Here is a 24,719-nt window from a genome sequence, read left to right on the forward strand (position 1 = left end):
CAAAACGTTGGGCAAAATGGGTTGATAGGTAGACCAGTGTTGGTCAACATAATAGGCTAAACTCTTGGACAAATTCTTCCCAATGTCGGATAAGTTTTACCCAAATCAACCCACAATGAGGTAATTTCAAACCAATGTTGGGTAAAATAACATTGCCCAACAGTATTATGTGAACCCATTGGCATCCCCCTCCTCCGCAACAAGCTATATGGTTTTGGCCTCTTCTCCAGCTATTAGTGAAGTCATGCATTGCATCGTCCACCACGTGATCAGAAAATACCTTTTGACACCAAACTATTAAACTGACAACATCTCAAAATGAATTGGCTTCATCAACAATATATTGACGCCTTCATCTAATGAATAATTATGGCTGCACCAGATCATGAATATTTACTATACATCAGATAATGAATAATGCTACATCAGAATAATGAACATTGATTCAGATCATGAATATTGACTATCGTCTGCAGATAATGAATATTGACTAAACACCAGATAATACAAATTTATTACATTGGATAATGATATTGGCTACATCAGATAACGAATATTGTTTACATCTGATGACGAATATTGACTACATCAAATAATGAATATTGACTTAAAGAATAATGAATATTGACTACAAAGAATAATGAATATTGACTACAAACACAGAGTAATGAATATTTGATACTGAATATTGACATTTTATGTTGAGATTTCCTTTTGCCTGTAGCTTTTGCTTAAAGCTCATTTATTCTTGAATTTGCAGTAAACTTATTTTTGTCTGCCTTCCTTAAATGTTTGTTTTAAAACAAGATTTTTCTTTGGACTCAGCTAAATTACATGCAGAATACACTGAATTAACAAAACAATGATTATTAATTTCTTCAAATTGGTGGTGAGCTGGCTACACCAACTAGCGTATTAACTAATGATATCAAATAACTACTATCACACGAAAATAATGGATTGACTACACAATGACTGCATCAAACAAAATGACTACATGACTGTAGGGATATTGACGACATCTAATTTACACTGATAAAATCCCACGTCACGAAATATAAAATGACTACATACCACATACATAATTTTACAAGATCACATCAAGGTCTTGGTGACATATGGTGAAAATGGCAATGAAAATAAAGCCTAATTAAGAAATGACGGCTATTTACAGAAAAATGGGCTATTTACATGAAAATGGTCAAAAACCAGTTTATCCACACGCGTGTATATATGAGATACATGTGTGGTCATCGTTATGACATTATTACTATGAATCGATTTGACATCGAACACATGACATTACTATGCATCGACTGCAATTAATAATGATCAGAACATCAGAATACATCTACATTGAACAATTTAACTTCATAGACTTATAAGTCTAAGCAAGTCGAGATTAAATATCAAACTTGCTTCCACCATTTCACAACTTGCAAAAAACACACCAAAGAGGCTGAAATGTTTTTTTCTTCTGAACGATCACACACAGTTGCGAAGGTCAAAATAATAGATGAATCTAATCTGTGTAAAAACTGTATCAAGACGATTAAAATCCAGTAAGGATATGCAAATATTTTGATAAAAGTTTCTAAAAAGGGATACTAAATAGTCTCTGGCGATTAGCTTTCTAGCCTACTAACAAAGAAGTAAAAAGTTTTATTATTTGTCATGCCAAACACTGTTTTCCTTTTAAATATTTTGCACTAATCTTTTCGCTCTTTTTTTTATTCAATGAAATTAACGTGAAATGAATAAAGCTGCAGCTTTAAAGGGAATGGACACCAACGACGAAGCGCCAAAACACTATGAAACTATCACACCTGGAAAAAACCCTCTTTTTGAATGAATTTAGTGTAGTTTGCAATCGTTTTCAATACCTATCTATGTATGAGAAGTATTTTTCCCTCGAGCGACAAACTGGGGTCACAACATGTACAGGAGGGTGCAACGGTCAAAACGCATTAAGGAACATATTGGAAGCGAGGACTTTCAACCGAATCCTTGATTTTTGTCAAGAAAAATGAAGACACAGTTTCAGTTTTCTAAAAAAATATCTACCGAGCTGAAATTTCGACAGATAAACAGGTTCGTATTTTTAAAAAAATACTAATAGCCTGCTTCAGATTTATCGTATATATCGGCAAAAGTACATTTTTGCAAATTGTGTCCATAATCTTAAGGAAAATGAGTTCTACAATATACGTTCGGAACATTAGTACTTTTTGTTCAATAGCTCAAACTTTTGCGCTTCTATTTTCTACACCGATAATTATTTTGTCCACAGTATCTCACCATAGTTCAACGATTGTACTGCCTTTCAACGTGTCGCCTCTCTTCGGCGAGCGCACCCACGTTGCCGCTTATCCAGCCGGTGTTCTCCTCGCATGCAATGCCTATCTGGAAGGACTCCATCGCTTCCTGATGCTGGCCGTTCAGGCACAGGATCTGTCCACGTACGTGGTGAAGTATGGATCTCCCCGCGCCGTCCTGACATCCCTCGCACTTCGTACAGGTCTCGAGACCCTTCCTGATGTAATCTCTGGACTCTTCCCCGATGGAGCTTTTCGCCAGGTACAAATACGCCTCGGCCAGTCTTTCAAAATCCCAGGGAGAAACGTGCTGCTGCAAGATGAACTCCAAGTCATCCTTAGCTCGCGTGATGAGAGCAATGTTCTTAGACCTTCTGTACTGTTTAATGCAAATTTCTGCACGCAAGGAATAAGCATGGAAATTTAGGGAGGAGTTGTCGAAATCAATGGAACTGTCCAACAAGGCCCTGGCTCTCCTAAAGCCCTCATTTCGATCGGTCTTGAAAGTGAAATGCGCCTGACGAGCCAGGATGCGGGCCTTCAAGGAATCATCCGGAGCTAATTCCAGTGCCCTATCCAGGCAATGTTCCGGGGCTATGTTCGCACGTCCATGCAGTCCCATTTCGGAACCTTTTTTGAGAGTCAGGGCAAATTGCAGCCACGCTTCGCTCTTAATTGCGTTATCTGCGTGTGGACTGTCCACTATTGCCCGAAAGTTTCCGCTAGCCGATTCGAGCAACGATTGCGCTCTTTGTCCGCCATCTCCACCCGTCGCTAAAATACGCAGAATCTTATAACTTGCAAGTCCGATGCAGAACTGCCAGTCCTCTTTCTCCGTGTGATCCACCAGGTCACCGGCCAGCTCCATGGCTCTGTTATAGAGATCTAGTCCCTTCTCGTATCGGTCGCACGTCTTCGTCTCGTCGAACAGCTCAAACATGTAGGCGTATCCCTGTTCGGCGAAGCGTCTCGCATGTTGCTGCTTGCTAGCTTCCGATGTCAGATCGGGCTCATCATAAGGTGGGGCAGCTGTCCCATTCACGTAGGCCAGGTTTGCCTTCGCATTCAAATTATCCGGATCTTCGGAGAGGATAAACTCAAAACGCTCCCGCGCACGGTCCGGCACGTCGCGGTCCTGAGCGAAAGCCAGCACGCCAAGAAGATGGCGAATAGCGTGGCGTTCAGGTCGATTTTGCTTTCGCTGCAGGTAATCCTCGAGCACCATTCGTTTGTAGTTGGCAGTGACCTCTACAATGGGCCCTCGGTTTGTGAGCAACTGAAGCTGGAAGTGTCCCACAGGTAGGTCTGCTGCTGCCCTGAGGAATTAAAAAGTACAGCCTCATTAGATTCAGCATGAAAAAAGGGAACGTAAAAGACAATGTTATAGGTAAATTTCACCTGGCGCACAGAGCGTATAAGAAGCAAGATGGTGGAATTTGTTTAATGTTTTTTTCACTTACATGGCTTCTTGTTCACGCTGAATTTTGCCGAAATGCCTTGATGAGTATAGACCCTATTCTTGTGGATAGTGTCGGTGGAGCTTACAAATAGGCCTATACTGCCTTTTTATAGTTTTTACTCGACGTGTTTGCAAACTACTCGGCAGAGCTGCAGTGCGCATTTCAATAAACAAGTTACAGTGCGCAGCACAATGAAAGTACGCATGCCCAGTTTGCCCACGCCCCAGAGGCAACCAATAAGCACGTAAGGATGAATTTCTCATGCGGGAATTTCCCTTTCGACACCCCGAGGCATGCATCAGCGTTTCGAAAGGGGAATTCCTGCGTGAGAAATTTGGATGAAACAGTACTGTACTAGTCCACTACTACTGTTTCATCCAAAATCCAAATTTGAGCTGTACATGCATTATAGGCAATCTCTATAGCACAAAAGCAGTGGCACCAAATCGGCGTTGTTTATGGATGTTCAAAAGTGGACATCTGCATTTTTACTGTCGTAATAGCGAAGAAGCAGATTAAACAATTTTTTGTAAAATGCATTTTGGTACTTTTCTACTTAGTTTGCATAGTGGAACCAGACAAAAGCATCTTCCGTTTTATTTTCTTTAATAAAGAAATAAATGTGTGCTTGGCCGGCTTTAAACACTATATTTAGGAGTAGGACCAGATGGAGTCTGGATGCTGAAAATGTTCAGCATCACGATAACTTCTCGAATGCATAGTGCCCCGCTCGCAACATTAAAATTGTGCCGCTTCTCAAGATGGAAAACTGGAGCCATATTCATGAAACCTTACTAAGCCTAGTTGGTAACTGATTGGTATGCATGAAACATTACTAGCGTTAGTTAAATTCTAAGTTTCTTACTAAAAGTTAGTGTTGATCCAGGGCAACTCTAAGTCACTAGTTTTCAACTATATCATTTTTGGTTGTGCCAGACTTGGCTTTTTAGGTGGCTTTCCCCCTCCGGTTGCCTTCGTTGACTTAATTCTCATACTTGACAGGCATTCTCTTGACTCAGATTTTAATTTGGATAATCTAATTTTTAAATATCCAATGATCTTTCAACCTGTGAAAATCTTGAACGGTGATCGATGAGAATAGCCGCCCATGCATCTTTCTTTTTCTTGTTAGTGTTTGCATCCTTATGCTTAGCATAAATAACATCTTTTAATTCCTCATACTTTTCTGCCATAAATAGTTGTCATCTTGAGAATAATTTGCCTTCCTTGCCTTTCTTTATAGCCATGTTTGATGACCTAGCTTTAAATACAATTGCTAGAGGATTTGATGTCGATTCACTTACATGCAGTACACTATACCACATGCCTTGGTCATTTTTTTTTGCTAATCCACGCAAGTTCTGGACATGGATTAGCCTAATACACCTGTCACACTATTGTATCTGTTGTCATCACATTCCATACATGCCCACTCCTCCAAAAAACGCCTAATTCCATTACTCACGTATGAAACTAAATTCCCCTAGTATGTAACTAGTTAGCAAGGTTCTTAGTAAGGTTTCATGAATTACAATTTAGTTGTCAACTCCATAGTAGACTACTAGGCATTTTAGTATCCTACTAAGGCCTAGTTGGCTGCTTCATGAATATGGCCCCTAGGCCCCTAAAAAATAATAGTACTATTCACGCGAATAAAATGGTCAATGAACTGGCCATATATCTAAAGCAACAGTGCTCCTCTCGCGACAAAAAAAAGGTATGTGGGTAAAAGAAACACAAAAAGCAAAAGGGACATCGTATTCATAATTTGTTCCTCGTCATATAGGTTTATAGCGAAATGAACGGGACCATATCCATATTCTTTTCCTCCACTTTCACACGACGGAAGGTGCCCCTTTTCTGAGCTAGTGCCCTTTTTGGAGTCCCCCCCGTTTGAAAGCGTTCCGCCTCTCCTGCTAGTATACTACATGTGTCACCATACACATTGAAATGTACATGTATGCCGTAATCACCAGAAGCCATCACGCGGATGATCTTTCACCTCTTCTCTCGCTCAAAATAAATAAATAAATAAATAATATCAAACTAAAATCCAACGGCAAAGCGTCTATTGTCGACCCCAACGTACCATGAAAGAGCCCTTTGTGTTGTTCCATACATTTTTCGTTTTGGAATTTCGGGGATTTCTTGGGGGACGAGTTTCTCATCTGGGAATTTCCAATGTTTGTATTCGATGAGAAATGGAAAAGTGCATTCTCATCTACAGGGGTGGGGCGAGTGAATGTAGGGGATTCAATAAGTTCGTGTGATGGGAATGGTTGATTCATTTTTGTCAAACCTCCCTCGTTTCTATAATTCCAAACATCACTTCAAATTATATTTTGGGTGTGGCTTTCTGTTTATTCATAAGATCCTGATAATCCTGCCAGTAGGTTTCTTCAGTAAATGACTGTGGTTGCAGCTAGGCAAGAAGGCCTAAATTCAGTCTAAAGTTGCCAACGCCGATCAAATAAAAATTTAAATGTACATTTGCCTGTAATTCGCTTTGTCTTGTTGTGTCTAAGCTCTTAATAGGATTGAATTTCTGAGAAAGTTTGAACAAAAGTTGCTTCATGTTGAAATCTAGAAGGGGATCAATAAATAATATTGTCCCTTATGACGATGGGCTCATCAAAGACTACATTAGTGATCATCTTAAAGACAAAATATCCCCCCCAAAAAAAAAAATACAAATAAAAAATAAACAACGAATTAGAACCAAAAAAGAGAGAAATATGGCATGATGTTTAAACTTGTTTTCAGTCTTGAGTTCATTGGATAGTTCCTATTTCTAATGAGTATTTTCCCCAAGTTTTGGAAGGCCTGCATTCAATTGTACCTATACATGTACATGAACAAATCATGAGGAACCAAAATTCCTCGTCACGAACTTTCACCAGTTTTTTTTTATCACCCCGCCCCCCGAAAAAAAGTCCTGAAACATACATGTCTATTGCCAAAACCAATGTACCATGCATGGCAGAGCTCTTTGTGTTGTTCCATATATTTTTCGTTTTGGAATTTCGGGGCATTCTTCTGTTATTGGAGGAGTTTCTCAACTTGAAATTCCCAATTTTCGGTTGTCGATGAGAAATGGGAACTGTGCAGTCCCTTGTCTAGGGATGGGGGGGGGGGGGACAAGGCGTCAAAAGGGATTAAACGGGCATTACGGCCTAAAATCCCCGAAAATGTCATGTTTTGGATTGTTTACTTGTACTATTTCAAGAAAGGTCTTGTTGAAAGGAAACTAACCTGATGTCTTACCGTTCCCGAGAAAAGACCAAAAAACATAACAAAAACCACCACCCCGGTTGTATACATCGGACGTGGCGGACATTTTGTGGTTCCAGCCGTGACCACTCAATGCACGATATATGCTGTGTGCCATGTGGTACATAAGGGTGCACGCCTGTAAATAGGCCAAACATCCGTCCGCCGAGCTCATGAATAAAAGTTATACCCTCAAAATATTCTATATTAGAGAGTTCTGAGAACCATGGAATTGGGGAATTGAAGACATGTGGCACTGAACCTCTGGCCAGGACTTGGAGCTTCCAATTCTGAGCATTTTGGATGCAATCGGGCCCGAAAGAGGCGCTATTTAGCCTTGTTGTGGAGGGATTCTTTTTCAAAATGGCTACTTTTCCAGTTTGGGAAACATCATACGTTTTAGGGGTGTTCTTCTTTGGGTGAGAATATCTCAAAAAGTCAATGGTCAACCCACCCAAAATTGAAAAGAAAATGAAAGATGACATGTTGATCATCATTTTTCTGTGCAGCTTGAATACCTGTGAGAGTTCTGAGTATTTTTAAATGAATTTTGATGTATGGGCATTTAGCACTAGTGTCTATGGGAATTTTATTGCAGGCGCGCACCCATAATACACAGCGCCGATTCACAGTGGTTCACGCACGTCCGCAGAATGCGATGCATTGTGCGCCAGGAATCACAATTACTGAGCATTCAACAGTTAGACTTTAAAGAGTGTCAAAAGTTTGACCCCCGAAACTCGTTCTCGCATGGTTCTCGCAAGAAAATAACACAAGAACGCCCAGTTTTGAAAGAATGGTTGTGTGGACATTTATATCCTACTTTTAAATGCTCTTTCCAATTAACATCATTTCGTTTAAAACGCGATTTGTAGCTCATTGGACGCACTGACGTAATCCCACTTTAAAATAAGTTCCTAATCATCCCTCAAACTCGTCCCCAGGAATTACTTTATCTTCAACATTGTTTCCAATAGAAACCCCTGTGGTAAACTTTCTTCTCGTATCCTGATTCAATACAGTAACGGCAAGTAATGGATTTATATCGTGTACTTGGTGTTTTAATTTCCAACTAGGCAAGAAGGCCCAAATCAGCCTTAAGTTGCCAACGCCGATCAAATCAAAATTTGAATGTCCACACTTTCCTAGCAAAGAGTTTTGGACCGTACCTTTGTCTGTAATTCGCTTTGTCTTGTTGTATAGCTCTTAATAGGATTGAATTTCTGAGAAAGTTTGAACCAAAGTTGCTTCATGTTAAAATCTAGAAGGGGATCAATAAATTGTCCCTTTTGACGATGGGCTCATCAAGGACTACATTAGTGATCATCTTAAAGACAAAATATACCAGCTCAAAAAAATATATACAAATAAACAACAAATCAGAACAAGCATCATGTTTAAACTTGTTTTCAGTCTTGAGTACATTGGATAGTTCTTATCTTTAATTAGTATTTCCCCAAATTTTGGAAGGCCTGCATTCAGTTGTACCTGTACATGTAATTCACCATAAACAAATCACGAGGTACCAAAAGTACTCTTCACGAACTTTCACCTGTTTTTTTTTCTCGCCCCCGAAAAAATAATCAAATATCCTGAATTATGTCCATTGTCAAAGCCAATGTACCATGCATGGCAGAGCTCTTTGTGTGTTCCATATATTTTCCGTTTTGGAATTTCGGGGGATTCTTTTGTTATTGGACAAGTTTCTCACCTGGGAATTCCCAATTGTCGGTTGTCGATGAGAAACGGGAAAATGCAGTCCCTTCTCTAGGATGGGGCGAATAAAAGGATCGAAAGGGATTACCGTTCCCGAGCCTAAAGACGAAAACAAATTCTGACATCAGACGCGGCGCGGACATTTTGTGGCATACGAATACGGATTTCAAGCCGTGTCCATATACGCTGTGTGTGTGTGGTACATAAATACAATGATAATACACACAGCACCGAGACACAGTGATTCTGGCACGTCCGAAGAATGCGACGCACTCCGCGCGGGGCAGGAATCCCAAGTAGCCCTCATCAGCTCCATTTTTGAGTGTCAAAATTTGACCCTCGAAACTCGTTCTCGCATGGTTGTCGCAAGAAAATAACACACAAACGCCGAGTTTTGAAAAGGATGGTTGTGTGGACATTTATATATCCTACTTTTAAATGCTCTTTCCAATTAACATCATTTCGTTTAAAACGCGATTTGTAGCTCATTGGACGCACTGGACGTAATCCCACTTTAAAATAAGTTCCTAATCATCCCTCAAACTCGTCCCCAGGAATTACTTTATCTTCAACATCGTTTCCAATAGAAACCCCTGTGGTAAACTTTCTTCTCTTATCCTGATTCAATACAGCAACAGCATGTAATGGATTTTTATCGTGTACTTGGTGTTTTAATTTACAACGTGTAGTACGTATTGTAACGTTCGCTAATTATTACGTCCACTGCACTTCATAAACAATTCTCCATTTTCCATTTTCCATTTTGCTTATGTTAATCATAGCGCTCTAAAAGCTGCACAGTAAAACATCATTCAAAAAAACAAACCAAACGACTGCAAGTAACTTAACTTCATTGACTGCAGGCTCAATACTGATATCACATATAGCAGACATTATTTCAGCTCCATTATTGCAACAAAAATAGCACCAAATATTGACATTTTGAAATTTAACTGGCTTGATTTCATCAAATAAATACAACAGGATCAAAATTATACATCTATAAGGCCAAAAAAAAAAAATAAGTCGGTCTCTGGTCAGCGCGCGCGTCGATTTTAATCATGCGCGTCGATCTTTTTTTCCCCCAAAATGTTCCGCGGTAGCTCCAACAGCGCCTTAGTCTATTTTCGCACCTCCTCAATTTTTGTTTACCAAAGAGCAACAAGGAATGGGAAATTGCACCAAGGCAAATGATCGAAAGCACCAAGGCAAATTATGGAGGACACCAATGTACATGAGGACACCAAAAAAGCAAAATAGTACCCACCTTGTCTATACAATCCAAGCTTGAAGAAAAAAAAAAAGCAAAAAAAAAAACAAAAAAAAAAACTAGAGTTTGAGGACAAACACACGGTGTTGGGCTAGAGGTTTGGCTTGTTCGCATTGTTGATTATTGTTGTTGATTGTTGATGTTGGTTGTTGATTGTTGATGTTAATTGTTGATGTTGATGTTGATTGTTGATTATAGTTGATGGTAGTTGTTCATGTTGATGTCGATTGTTCATTGTTGATAATTGATTGTTGATACTGATTAACAATTATTGATTGTTTATTGTTGATGTTAATGGTTTTTTGTTAATGATTGTTGATGTTAATTGTTGATTGTTGATGATGATTGTTGCTGTTGATTACTGATGTTGGTTATTGATGTTGAATGTCAGATTGTTGATGATAATTGTTGATGTTAATGTTGATTGTTGATGTTGATTGTGATTGTTGATGTTGATTCTTGATGTTGCTGTTGATTGTTGATGTTAATGTTGATTGTTGATGTTGATTGTTGATGTTGATTGTTGGTTGTTGATGTTGATTGTTGATGTTAATGTTGATTGTTGATTGTTGATGTTGCTGTTAATTGTTGATGTTAATGTTGATTGTTGATTGTTGATTGTTGATGTTGATGTTGATGTTGATGTTGAGGGTTGAAAAATAGCGCGTGTAGTTATTATAAAGAGGATAGTTAAAAAGAGTCAGGTGAGGATCTGCACGCGCGTATGCTGCTGTACTGTAAACTTACAATCGTTACAAAAACCCATGAAATAGCTCATATCTCTAAAAGTAAAGGTCGCACAACATTGGCGCAATACAAAATATTGCTGTCAATACCCTCTTTACCCCAATGCGCATGTTTTTAGGGGAAAAAAGCGCCCAATTGAAAAAAAGCGCCCAATTGGGCCCAATTTTTTAGTATCATATGACGTCATCAGGAGTCGAAAATGTGCTTGCGTTAAGAAGTTGTCATATAAACGTGTACAAAACACTGATAAACACTTCAAATACATTGGTGCATCAAACAGCCGTTACATGTAGCTCAATACTTAACATACAACAGTCGTAAAACCAGACACTCAAGAAGCGAGCACGGGATATTCCCTTTTGTACGCAATCATAGCGCACTGTTTTTCGGGACTTTCCCTTTTGTACGCAATGATCCCCAGTTTGCTGTACACACAATGTACGTGGCATTAATTGAGCGTTTCAAGACGTAGGCGTGTTCAACTTCAACTTTCAAGGGGGCTGCAGGGCATCTTTTAGTTAACGTATTGTAACGAAACCTTGGGAAGTTTTAGACCCATTACTAAAGTGCCATTTAAAGCACAAAACTTGATTATATCTCTGAAGGTTGATTTTTCAGCAATTTTTAAAGGAAAAGAGGTCTTTTCTTTGTAACTTCCGGTCTGATTAAGTAATCAATTTTTTTTCGCGCAAAGGTCTTGTCAGCATTAAGATGATCATGTGTATAAATTTTGAAGCGATTACAGCAAAGTTGGCCACAGACATCAACTGAAAATGCGTTTTGGACATTTTTTTTCCTGCCGCTAGAGGGCGCTCCAACTATTGATGGCGTCATCGATCATTTTTTTGGAAAGATCAACCCACCCACAAACTAACATCCTTGAAAGCAAGTTCATATCTTTTTCCACTTTCAAATTATAAGGCACTTCCGGTTTCGACCGGAAGGAAGGTTCACGTGATTTTGCACGCACAAGATAAATTGAAGATCATGTATTATCATGTCGATTCCCGCAAAATTCAAGTTCCGGTCTCTCAAGGTTGATTTTATATTGAATTTCAAAGATTAAATTTATTATTTTTTGAAGTGACGTCACGTGACCCATGATGACGTCATGATGACGTAAATGCAAAAAAATACATCTTCAGTGGGTTGTGTTTTCATGTATTGACAATTGAAGTTCATATCACTTTTCATGTTGACAAACAGTTCTGGAGAAGAATTTTGCTGAGAAGAACTAAAAAAAAAAAAACAATATTAGTAAACTCTTACAATAACAATAGGTATTGGGCTCAGGCCCAACACCTAACTAGAGGTTGTAAGAACAACCACACGGTGTTGGGCAATGGATAACTTTGCCACACATCAATGCATGTTTAAATCCATGTTTGACTTTTCATCATGCCGCCAGAGGGCGCTCTAACATTTGATGACGTCACCTGTAACATTTTTTTACAGTTCTGCCTAGGCAAACACTCACACTTCCGGTTTCGACCGGAAGGAAAGGTCACATGATTTTGCACCAAAAATGAAGACCCTGCAATATTGTATCGATTGCCATAAAAACAAAATCAAATCTGTAGCAATTTTACATTGATTTTCAAAGATTTACAATAAGTTGAAATACAATATTACAGGTTATGTTTAATATCAAATAGTACACATTTAATATCAAATATTACACAAAGGACAACATTTAGGTTTGGGTAAAGCAAAAAGGCTTTTGTACCCTAACCTAGGGACAGACAATGGGACAGACAGGACAAAGGACTACACCAGCATATGAGTGTGAATGCAGGTACTAAGACATAACATAACTTTCTTTACCAAGTAATACCCTGGGAAAGGAAATGTAATAAATACGAATTAAATTAAACATTACAGTTAATATTAATATGCATCAGGATTATTTTTTTTTTTTTTTTTTTTGTAGGTTTTTTGGACAAAATATAGCCTGTGATGGTGATTTTTTTTTTTTTATAGATTCACACAGATTGTTCCAGAAATTTACACCACGTTTAATAAGACTGTTTTGAACAATGACGTTCGACTGTAACAAACATGGATATTTTTTTCTGGAAGCACTTCGAGTATTGTGTGAATGTACGTTTGATGACAACGTAAAGCATGAGCTATTAAACCAGTAATGCATGATTCATGTACTTATATGCTTTAATTTTTAACAGTTTTAGATTTGCAAATATGTTGGCAGTATGCACACGGTGGCCAGCATTAGAAATGATGCGAACGTATGCTCTCTTTTGTAGCAACAAAATTTGGTCAAAATTTACTGAGGAACTACCCCAGTTTAGAACTGAATAGTTTAATATGGGATATCATAAAGCACTGGGTCGAGAGTGAATGTTCCTGGATCCGGAATCAGTTCACTTGCCTCTGTGACATCCGTGGCATGTTGATTTGTTTTTTGTTCAACATGATTTATTGCACACACATCCGTGTTTCAGTCTCGGTGCCATGTGGTACCACCGATACAAGAAAGTCATAGCTGAAAGTTCAACAGGTTACCAAACTACTAGCCTTTCCAATGGTTCAAGGGACTTGCTATTTGTAACCTGAGATCACTGTATATGGTTCACGTACTCTTCATCCGGAATCAGTTTGCTTTGCCTTTGTGACATCCGTGGCATGTTGATTTGTTTTTTGTTCAACATGATTTATTGCACACACATCCATGTTTCAGTCTCGGTACCATGTGGTACCACCGATACAAGAAAGTTCACAAGCTGAAAGCACTTCGAGTATTGTGTGAATGTACGTTTGATGACAACGTAAAGCATGAGCTAAACCAGTAATGCATGATTCATGTATTTATATGCTTTAATTTCTAACAGTTTTAGATTTGCAAATATGTTGGCAGTATGCACACGGTGGCCAGCATTAGAAATGATGCGAACGTATGCTCTCTTTTGAAGCAACAAAATTTTGTCAAAATTTACTGAGGAACTACCCCAGTTTAGAACTGAATAGTTTAATATGGGATATCATAAAGCACTGGGTCGAGAGTGAATGTTCCTGGATCCGGGATCAGTTCACTTGCCTCTGTGACATCCGTGGCATGATTTATTGCACACACATCCCGTGTTTCAGTCTCGGTACCATGTGGTACCACCGATACAAGAAAGTCATAGCTGAAAGTTCAACAGGTTACCAAACTACTAGCCTTTCCAATGGTTCAAGGGACTTGCTATTTGTAACCTGAGATCACTGTATATGGTTCACGTACTCTTCATCCGGAATCAGTTTGCTTTGCCTTTGTGACATCCGTGGCATGTTGATTTGTTTTTTGTTCAACATGATTTATTGCACACACATCCATGTTTCAGTCTCGGTACCATGTGGTACCACCGATACAAGAAAGTTCACAAGCTGAAAGTTCAACAGGTTACCAAACCACTAGCCTTTCCAATGGTCCAAGTGACTTGCTATTTGTAACCTGAGATCACTGTATATGGTTCACTCTTAAATTTGCTTAATTTTGTATGCTTGTAATAAATCAAGGAACCATAATTTGAAAACAAAAACAGATTCTCACTTAGAAAATTGAGTAAATATACACCGACTTTTGTTTCACGAAACTCGAACAATTCATCGAAATAAGAGTGTCGTAAGATTATTATACAACATTTTTAAGCCGAAACGGTTAGAAATTAAACAATAAGCGATAATTTAGCCTGAATGTGCTCATTAAATGTGCTCTGAATTCACTCAACGATACTTTCCTCACTCTTAATGTAACTTATCCAGCAAAAAAAAGTTTTACAGAAATTAGGGGTTTCAACCTTAGATCACTTTTTTTGCTATGTGTAACTAGGTTTACCTTTCATGTGCATGCGCGCTAACTTAATGGCCACCGTGAACAAACGTTGGCACACCATCACATGTTGCTTTCCTAGCCTGTCAAACTCAGGCCAGTATTGCATGTTAATTCATACTGGCTATACACCCAACAAATCTCATCCTTATTCAGTACAACGCGAAGATGAATCTACCTACCGCTGATGGATTCTAGATTTAGTCGGGCTTGCTTTAATGCAGTCCTAATCAGCTATCACTTCAATTTTTTTTCTTAAAAGCTCATCATTCTCAATTTATTTCAAAAGTGTTAAACCCTAAGATTAATATTGTCCTTCTGTTTAACTTTTACATTTTCACCTTTTGACCACCGTCAGTTTCTATCATGAGACACTTCCTTCCGGTTAAAACCGGAAGAAAATACGAACTTGCTTTCAAAGATGTGAGTGTCTGCCTAGGCTGTACTTCAGAAATATATTACAGGTGATGTCATCAAATGTCAGAGCGCCCTCTAGCGGCAGGTTAAAAAACGTCAAAAACGCATTTTCACTTGATGTCTGTGGCGAAGTTTGGGGTATTCGCTTCAAAATTAATGTACATAATGACCTTAAAGCAGACAAGACATATGCGCGAAAACAAATTGATTACGTCATCAGATCGGAAGTTACAATAAAAAAACCTTTAAACCTTCAAAAATCAACCGTGATAGATATGATCAAGATTGGGCTATAGCACAGTTGAAATAGCTCTTGAAATTTCTGGTAATAACGTCACAATGACGTCATCAAGTATCATATTGCAAGCAATCAAAGATTTCTAGATTTAATCTTTGAAAATCAATATAAAATCAAATGCTAAAGATTTGATTTTGTTTTTTATGGCAATCGATACAATATTGCAGAGTATTTATTTTTGGTATTAAGTGCAAAATCACTTGATCCTTCCTTCCGGCCGAAACCGGAAGTGCCTTATAATTTGAAATTGGCAGAAGATGCGAACTTGCTTTCAACGATGTGAGTGTCTGCCTAGGCAGTACTGTACAAAAAATTTACAGGTGACGTTATCAAATGTTAGAGTGCCCTCTGGGGGCATGTTGAAAAAGCCAAACATGGATTTAAACATGCATATTTTGAGTTGATGTGTGTGGCATGACGTGAACACTCGTCCTAAGACCAACCCGACCAACCATATAGGCAAGTCGGGTTGGAACACACCATTTTGGAGAGCCTGCCCTAAGGGATTAAGATATTTATAAGCACTTATCCTATAATTGGTTCCTAAAAGGAGCGAAGGGCACTCTGCCTGAGAGATTTCAAGCATAATATTTGGTTGCTAAATTTAATCTGTCGGCCAACAAAAGTATTATCATAATGACGTTCCTGAAATGTTAACTTGTCTTATATGTTGAAATGTGAAAATCCGTGAATAAATGGCTGAGAACGATCTGTTACTGTTATGCTAGCATAAAACCACATTTCAGTAGAAAGCATAGTTTCAGAAAGCAGTGTGGCTAACAGGTGGTATTTCATTTAACCACAAGTCATTATCTCGCTGGGACTGTGGAGCAGGGAGTGGAGTTTGGTTTACATAAGGGCTCCCCAGGGGCTACCAACAGAGGTCCAAAATGGTGTGTGAAACTAGCAAAATAGGTTTAAAGGACTTTTTATTGTAACTTCCGGTCTGATGACCTAATATTTCTTTTCGCGTACAGGTGTTGTCTGCATTAAAGTCATCATGAACATTAATTTTGAAGCGAATACCGCAAACTTCGCCACAGACATCAAGTGAAAATGCGTTTTTGACGTTTTTTAACCTGCCGCTAGAGGGCGCTCCAACTCTTCATGGCGTCACCCATTATTTTTTAAAAGGTCATTCCAGTCAGACCCCAATATCGTTGAAAGGAAGTTCATATCTTTTTCCACTTTCAAATTATTAGGCACTTCCGGTTTCGACCGAAGGAAGGGTCACGCGATTTTACGCGCACAAGATTCATGTCGATTCCCGCAAAATTCAAGTTCCGGTCTCTCACGGTTGATTTTATATTGAATTTCAAAGATTAAATGTATTATTTGTTGAAGTGACGTCATGTGACCCATGATGACGTCATGTTAACGTTATTGCAAAAAAAGAACATCTTCAGTGGGTTGTGCATTCATGTATTGACAAATGAAGTTCTTATATGTTTCCATTTTTCCAAACACAACCAATCAAAGTGATCTTACTCAGCTGATAGTAGAGTCAATTATCAGTTTAGTTTGTGGCCTCAAACTACTACAGTTCTCCCAAAATGAAGTGATTCCGATCAATAACAGCCGTCACGCGTCATGTCGCTTTTCACTTATGTGTTCGTTACTTGGTTACTGAAAGAGCGCCCTCCATCGGCACTTGCAAAGAATGTAAACAAACGTTCATTCATCAATTTTTCTGTCCGGAACAAACGTTTCAAGACGTAGGCGTCGTCAACTCCACATTTCAAGGGGGCTGCATGACATCTAAAAGTTCACTTATTGGCACGAAACATGAGGAAGTTTTAGACCTATTTCTAATCTGCCACTTAACCAACAAAAAGAGATTAAATCCCTCAGGGTTGATTTTCAAGGAATGTTCAAAGGAAAAGAGGTCTTTTCCCTTTAAATTCCGGTCTGATGACGTAATCAATTATTTTGGCGCACACAGGTCTTGTCTGCATTAAGGTCATCATGTATATTCATTTTGAGGCGATTACAACAAATTTCGCCATAGACATCCACTGAAAATGCGTTTTGGACATTTTTACCCCTCAGCCGAGAGGCTCGAGGGGTATTGTCATCGCCTAGGGCGTCCGTCCGTCCGGATGTATGTATGTCTGTCCGTCCGTCCGTCCGTCCGTCCGTCCGGGCAGCTTAGTTTCCGGATGATAACTTGAGTTAGAAATGTTGTTTGGGGTTGTAACTTCGGTAGGGGGTTGCCCTTGGGAGTAGGCAAGTTGGGATTGGTTTTGAGGTCAAAAGGTCAAAGGTCAAGGTCACCGTGGTGAGTTAAATGTAAATGGTTTCCGGATGATAACTTGAGTTAGAAATGAGATTTTGGTGTCTAACTTTGGTAGGGGGTTGCCCTTGGGAGTAGGCAAGTTGGGATTGGTTTTGGGGTCAAAAGGTCAAAGGTCAAGGTCACCGTGGTGAGTTAAATGTAAATGGTTTCCGGATGATAACTTGAGTTAGAAATGAGATTTTGGTGTCTAACTTTGGTAGGGGGTTGCCCTTGGGAGTAGGCAAGTTGGGATTGGTTTTGGGGTCAAAAGGTCAAAGGTCAAGGTCACCGTGGTGAGTTAAATGTAAATGGTTTCCGGATGATAACTTGAGTTAGAAATGAGATTTTGGTGTCTAACTTTGGTAGGGGGTTGCCCTTGGGAGTAGGCAAGTTGGGATTGGTTTTGAGGTCAAAAGGTCAAAGGTCAAGGTCACCGTGGTGAGTTAAATGTAAATGGTTTCCGGATGATAACTTGAGTTAGAAATGAGATTTTGGTGTCTAACTTTGGTAGGGGGTTGCCCTTGGGAGTAGGCAAGTTGGGATTGGTTTTGGGGTCAAAAGGTCAAAGGTCAAGGTCACCGTGGTGAGTTAAATGTAAATGGTTTCCGGATGATAACTTGAGTTAGAAATGAGATTTTGGTGTCTAACTTTGGTAGAGGGTTGCCCTTGGGAGTAGGCAAGTTGGGATTGGTTTTGAGGTCAAAAGGTCAAAGGTCAAGGTCACCGTGGTGAGTTAAATGTAAATGGTTTCCGGATGATAACTTGAGTTAGAAATGAGATTTTGGTGTCTAACTTTGGTAGGGGGTTGCCCTTGGGAGTAGGCAAGTTGGGATTGGTTTTGGGGTCAAAAGGTCAAAGGTCAAGGTCACCGTGGTGAGTTAAATGTAAATGGTTTCCGGATGATAACTTGAGTTAGAAATGAGATTTTGGTGTCTAACTTTGGTAGAGGGTTGCCCTTGGGAGTAGGCAAGTTGGGATTGGTTTTTGGGTCAAAAGGTCAAAGGTCAAGGTCACCATTGTGAGTTAAAGGTAAATGGTTTCCGGATGATAACTTGAGTTAGAAATGCGATTTTGGTGTCTAACTTTGGAAGAGGGTTCCCCTTGGGAGAAGGCAAGTTCGGATTGGTTTGGGGGTCAAAAGGTCAAAGGTCAAGGTCAGCATGGTGAGTTAAAGGTAAATGGTTTCCGGATGATAACTTGAGTTAGAAATGAGATTTTGGTGTCTGACTGAGGTAGGGGTTTGCCCTTGGGTACAGGCAAGTTGGGATTGGTTTTGGGGTCAAAAGGTCAAAGGTCAAGGTCACCGTGGTGAGTTCAATGTAAATGGTTCCGAATGATAACTTGAGTTAGAAATGAAATGTTGGTGTCTAACTTCGGTAGGGGGTTTCCCATTGGTACAGGCATGTTGGGACTGGTTCTGGGGTCAAAGGCCAAAGGTCAAGGTCACCACGTTGAGTTAAAGGTTAATGGTTTCCGGATGATAACTTGACTCTGGCTGAGGGGTTTCAACAGCAACGCTGTTATTTTTTTAACCTGCCGCAAGAGGGCGCTCAAACTGTTCATGGCTTCACCGATCACTTTTTTTTAAAATGTCAACCATCCAGACACTAACATCGTTGAAAGCAAGTTCATATCTTTTTCCACTGTCAAATTATCAGGCACTTCCGGTTTGGACCGGAAGGAAGGGTCACATGATTTTGCACGCACAAGATACATTGAAGGTCCTGTCTAATCATGTCGATTACCGCAAAATTCAAGTTGCGATCTCCGACGGTTGATTTTATATTGAATTTCAAAGATTAAATTGATTATTTTTTGAAGTGACGTCACGTGACCCGTGATGATGTCATAATGACGTAATTGCAAAAAAGCACATCTTCAGTGGGTTGTGCCTTCATGTATTGACAATTGAAGTTCATGTATGTTTTCATTTTGACAAACAGTTCCGGAGAAGAATTTGCAAATTTTTGCATAGGAGAATAGTCAACAAACACAAAAATACACTAGAGGTTGTAGGAACAACCACACGGTGTTGGGCCATGGATTACCGAAAACTTTGCCACACACATCAACTCAAAATATGCATGTTTAAATCCATGTTTGACTTTTTCAACATGCCGCCAGAGGGCGCACTAACATTTGATGACGTCACCTGTAAAATTTTTGTACAGTACTGCCTAGGCAGACACTCACATCATTGAAAGCAAGTTCGCATCTTCTGCCAATTTCAAATAATAAGACACTTCCGGTTTCGACCGGAAGGAAGGGTCACGTGATTTTGCACCAAATACCAAAACTGAAGACCCTGCAATATTGTATCGATTGCCATAAAATACAAAATCAAATCTGTAGCAGCTGATTTTATATTGATTTTCAAAGATTTCATCTAGAAATCTTTGATTGCTAGTAATACGATACTTGATGACGTCATTATGACGTCATTACCAGAAAGTTCAAGAGCTATTTTAACTGTGCTATATACAGCCAAATCTTGATTTTATCTATCACGGTATATTTTCTAGCAATTTTTTAAGGTTTAAAGGTCTTTTTATTGTAACTTCCGGTCTGATAACGTAATCATTTTTTTTTCGCGCACAGGTGTTGTCTGCATTACGGTCATCATGTACATTAATTTTGAAGCGATTACCGCAAACTTCGCCACAGACATCAAGTGAAAATGCGTTTTTGACTTTTTTAACCTGCCGCTAGAGGGCGCTCCAACACTTCATGGCGTCACCCATTAGTTTTTTTGAAAAGTCAATCCAGGCAGACACTTAAATCGTTAAAAGCAAGTTCATATCTTTTTCCACTTTTAAGTTATTAGGTACTTCCGGTTTCGACCGGAAGGAAGGGTCACGTGATTTTACGCGCACAAGATAAAATGAAGATCAGTATTACCATGTCGATTCCCGCAAAATTCAAGTTTCGGTCTCTGACGGTTGATTTTATATTGAATTTCAAAGATTGAATTTATTATTTTTCGAAGTGACGTCACGTGACCCATGATGACGTCATGATGACGTAACTGCAAAAAAGCACATCTTCAGTGGCTTGTGCATTCATCTATTGACAATTGAAGTTCATATATGTTTTCATTTTGACAAACAGTTCCGGAGAAGAATTTGCAAATTTTTACAAAGGAGAATAGTCAACAAACACAAAAATACACTAGAGTTTGAGGACAAACACACGGTGTTGGGCTAGAGGTTTGCCTTTTTCACATTGTTGATTGTTGTTGATTGTTGTCGTTGATTGTTAATGTAGATTGTTGATGTTGATTGTTGGTTATGTTTATGTTGATTGTTGATTGATAATATTGATGTTGATTGTCAATTGAATTTGACGGTGGTTGTTAATGTCAATTGTTGATTGTTGATAATTGATTGGTGTTGTTGATTAACGATTATTGATGTTGATTGTTGATGATTGTTGATGTTGGTTGTCGATGTTGATTTTGATTTTTTGTTGATGTTGATTGTTGATGTTGATGTTGATGTTGATTGTTGATTGTTGATGTTAATAATGATTGTTGATTGTGGCTGTTGATTGTTGATGTTGTTGTTAATGTTGATGTTGATTGTTGATGTTGATGTTGATTGTTGATGTTGTTTGTTGATGTTGTTTGTTGATGTTAATGTTGATTGTTGATTGTTGATGTTGATTGTTGATGTTGCTGTTGATTGTTGATGTTGATGTTGATTGTTGATGTTGATTGTTTATGTTAATGTTAATGTTGATTGTTGATTGTTGATGTTGAGGATTGAGGGTTTTGAAAAATAGCGCGTGGAGTAATTATACAGAGGATAGTTAAAAAGAGTCAGGTGAGGATCTGCACGCGCGTATGCTGCTGTACTGTAAACTTATCTAGTACAACTGTTACAAAAACCCATTAAATAGCTCATATCTCTAAAAGTAAAAATCGCACACCATTGGCGCAATTCAAGATATTGCTCGCCATACCCTCTTAACCCCAATGCGCATATTTTTAGAAAAAGCGCCCAATTTGAAAAAGCGCCCAATTGGGCGCTTTTACCAGACCAATGTTTGAGTATCATATGGGGGGAAGTTCCCTTTTACGCAATCGCGGCACACTGTTTTTCGGGATTTTCCCTTTGTACGCAATTATCCCCATTTGCTGTACACACAATGTACGTGGCATTAAATGAGTGTTTCAATGCGTAGGCGTGTTCAACTTCAAACTTCAAGGGGGCTGCAGGGCATCTTCTAGTAAATTTATTGTAACGAAACCTTGGGAAGTTTTAGACCTATTATTAAAGTGCCATTTAAAGCACAAAACTGGATTATATCTCTGACGGTTGATTTTTTAACAATTTTCAAAGGAAAAGAGGTATTTTCATTGTAACTTCCCGTCTGATGACGTAATCATTTTTTTTTCGTGCACAGGTCTTTTCTGCATTAAGGTCATTATGTATATTAATTTAGAAGCAATTACCGCAAATTTCGCCACAGACATCAACTGAAAATGCGTTTTGGAAATGTTTTAACCTGCCGCTAGAGGGCGCTCAAACACTTGATGGCGTCACCGATCATTTTTTTGGAAAGATCAACCCATCCACAGGCTAACATCGTTGAAAGCAAGTTCATATCTTTTTCCACTTTTGAATTATTAGGCACTTCCGGTTTCGACCGGAAGGAAGGGTCATGTGATTTTACGCACACAAGATTAATTGAAGAGCATGTATTATCATGTCGATTCCCGCAAAATTCAAGTTTCGGTCTCTCACGGTTGATTTTTTATTGAATTTCAAAGATTAAATTTATTATTTTTGGAAGTGACGTCACGTGACCCATGATGACGTCATAATGACGTAATTGCAAAAAAGCACATCTTCAGTGGGTTGTGCATTCATGTATTGACAATTAAAGTTCATATTACTTTTCATGTTGACAAACAGTTCCGGAGAAGAAATGTGTCTTGAAGAATAATAATAAAAAAAAAAAAAAAAAAAAATAATAGTAAATTCTAACAAAAACAATAGGTGTTGGGCTCAGGCCCAACACCTAAAAAGCCGCGTGGCCGCGTCAATTCCGGAACTTTGGTCTGACCAGAGGCCGAATATTTTTTTTTTTGGCCTAAGCCTATAGTTGGTAACTGATTGGTATTCATGAAACATTACTAGCATTAGTTAAATTCTAAGTTTCTTACTAAAGTTAGTGTTAATCCAGGGCAACTCTAAGTCACTAGTTAGCAACTATATCATTGTTTGTTGTGCCAGACTTGGCTCTTTAGGTGGCTTTCCCCCTCTGGTTGCCTTCTTGGACTTATAATTCTCATACTTGACAGGCATTCTCTTGACTCAGATTGTAATTTGGATAATCTAATTTTTAAATCATCCAATGATCTTTCAACCTGTGAAAATCTTGAACGGTGATCGATGAGAATAGCCGCTGTCGCTGTATCTCAGATCACACGTTGTAGACTCACAGTACAATGTATGATGTATTTCACTGAAGTGTCAAGTATTTAATTTTTGGTGCTCCTTTAATACTCCATGTTATAACTCACTCCATGTTACAACTCACTCCATGTTATAACTCACTCCATGTTATAACTCACTCCATGTTATAACTCACTCCATGTTATAACTCACTCCATGTTATAACTCACTCCATGTTATAACTCACTCCATGTTATAACTCACTCCATGTTATAACTCACTTCATGTTATAACTCACTCCATGTTATAACTCACTCCATGTTATAACTCACTCCATGTTATAACTCACTCCATGTTATAACTCACTCCATGTTATAACTCACTCCATGTTATAACTCACTCCATGTTATAACTCACTCCATGTTATAACTCACTCCATGTTATAACTCACTCCGTGAAAACTATATTGAATAACACACAGGGAACCACAGTTAAGTCCATGAGAAAACCCTAGATGAGAAACCCTAGTTTGAAACAGTCACATTATAAAGCTGACCTTAACTTACATGTACAGTACACTTGTACACACACATGTGGTATGGCAGATTAACATGAACAATATGAATGAACATGTGTCAGCGACGAATTGCAACATGTATCCTGTCCTTAGACAATCACAGAATTTATAGAAAGAAATTAGTCAAATAATTCTTGATCAGCACTGGATTAATAAAATTAATCAATTGAACTTGTAAACCTATGGAATCACATGTGTACATGTACATCGCTACAATAAACATTGGGCAGAATCTATAATGCATGTACGATTATTGTGTTTAAGTTTCATTTCTTATAGCAAAGTTTGGCCTTACAATGAATTAAAACCATCTTATATTTCTATTAAACATTTAAACAATCACAAAAGGTACAATTTATATTACCTCCATGCCTCTGTGTCTTCAAATTTGACTGAATTTAATGACTGTAATTTCTGAGACACGTGTGATGAACTTATGCGTGGTGAAACTTCTGGTCGTTTGAGGGCGCTATAACGAAGTACCGTCATCAGTTACAGCCGCCCATGCATCTTTCTTTTTCTTGTTAGTGTTTGCATCCTTATGCTTAGCATAAATAACATCTTTTAATTCCTCATACTTGTCTGCCATAAATAGTTGACATCTTGAGAATAATTTGCCTTCCTTGCCTTTTTTATAGCCATGTCTGATGACCTAGCTTTATACACAATTGCTAGAGGATTTGATGTCGATTCACTTACATGCAGTACACTATATTATAGGCCTTGGTCATTTTTTTTGCTAATCCACGCAAGTTCTGGACATGGATTAGCCTAATACACGACACTATTGTATCTGTTGTCATCACATTCCATACATGCCCACTCCACCCAAAAGAACCCAATTCCAGTTAGTCAGGTATGCAACTAAATTCCCCTAGTATGTAACTACTTAGTAAGGTTCTTAGTAAGGTTTCATGAATTGCAATTTAGTTGTCAACTCCATATTAGACTAATAGGCATTTAGTATCCTACTAAGGCCTAGTTGGCTACGTAATGAATATGGCCCCTTGCCCCTAAAAAATAATAGTACTATTCACGCGAATAAAATGGTCAATGAACTGGCCATATATCTAAAGCAACAGTGCCCCTCTCGCGACAAAAAAGATATGTGGGAAAAAGAAACACAAAAAGCAAAAGAGACATCGT

At 38.7% G+C, this 24,719-nt stretch overlaps 1 protein-coding gene across 2 annotated transcripts; it reads right to left on the reverse strand.

The window, feature by feature from the left end:
* Nucleotides 1–319: 319 nt before the first annotated feature.
* On the reverse strand, nucleotides 320–24,296 carry LOC119745797 (tetratricopeptide repeat protein 22-like). 2 transcript variants are annotated; one of them, XM_038222403.1, is made up of 2 exons: nucleotides 23,938–24,296; nucleotides 320–3,631 (listed from the first exon to the last, which is right to left on the reverse strand). In XM_038222403.1, the coding sequence occupies exons 1-2, from the start codon at nucleotides 24,060–24,062 to the stop codon at nucleotides 2,305–2,307; spliced, it is 1,452 nt and encodes a 483-aa protein (XP_038078331.1). In that variant the 5' UTR covers nucleotides 24,063–24,296; the 3' UTR covers nucleotides 320–2,304. The 2 variants fall into 2 exon arrangements, with proteins under 2 accessions (XP_038078331.1, XP_038078332.1); XM_038222404.1 differs by lacking the exon at nucleotides 23,938–24,296 and adding an exon at nucleotides 3,776–4,057.
* Nucleotides 24,297–24,719: the final 423 nt, after the last annotated feature.

The sequence above is a fragment of the Patiria miniata genome, unplaced genomic scaffold (genome assembly GCF_015706575.1).
Source record: "Patiria miniata isolate m_02_andy unplaced genomic scaffold, ASM1570657v1 HiC_scaffold_7, whole genome shotgun sequence".
Lineage (NCBI taxonomy): Eukaryota > Metazoa > Echinodermata > Asteroidea > Valvatida > Asterinidae > Patiria > Patiria miniata.

What these genes read in the sequence shown, in the direction of transcription:
- LOC119745797 (XM_038222403.1), bottom strand. Translation starts at nt 24,062, where the DNA reads ATGACGGTACTTCGTTATAGCGCCCTCAAACGACCAGAAGTTTCACCA. An exon ending in GAAGACACAGAGGCATGGAG is followed by an intron (nt 3,632 to 23,937) that starts GTAATATAAATT and finishes TTAATTCCTCAG; the next exon opens with GGCAGCAGCAGACCTACCTG.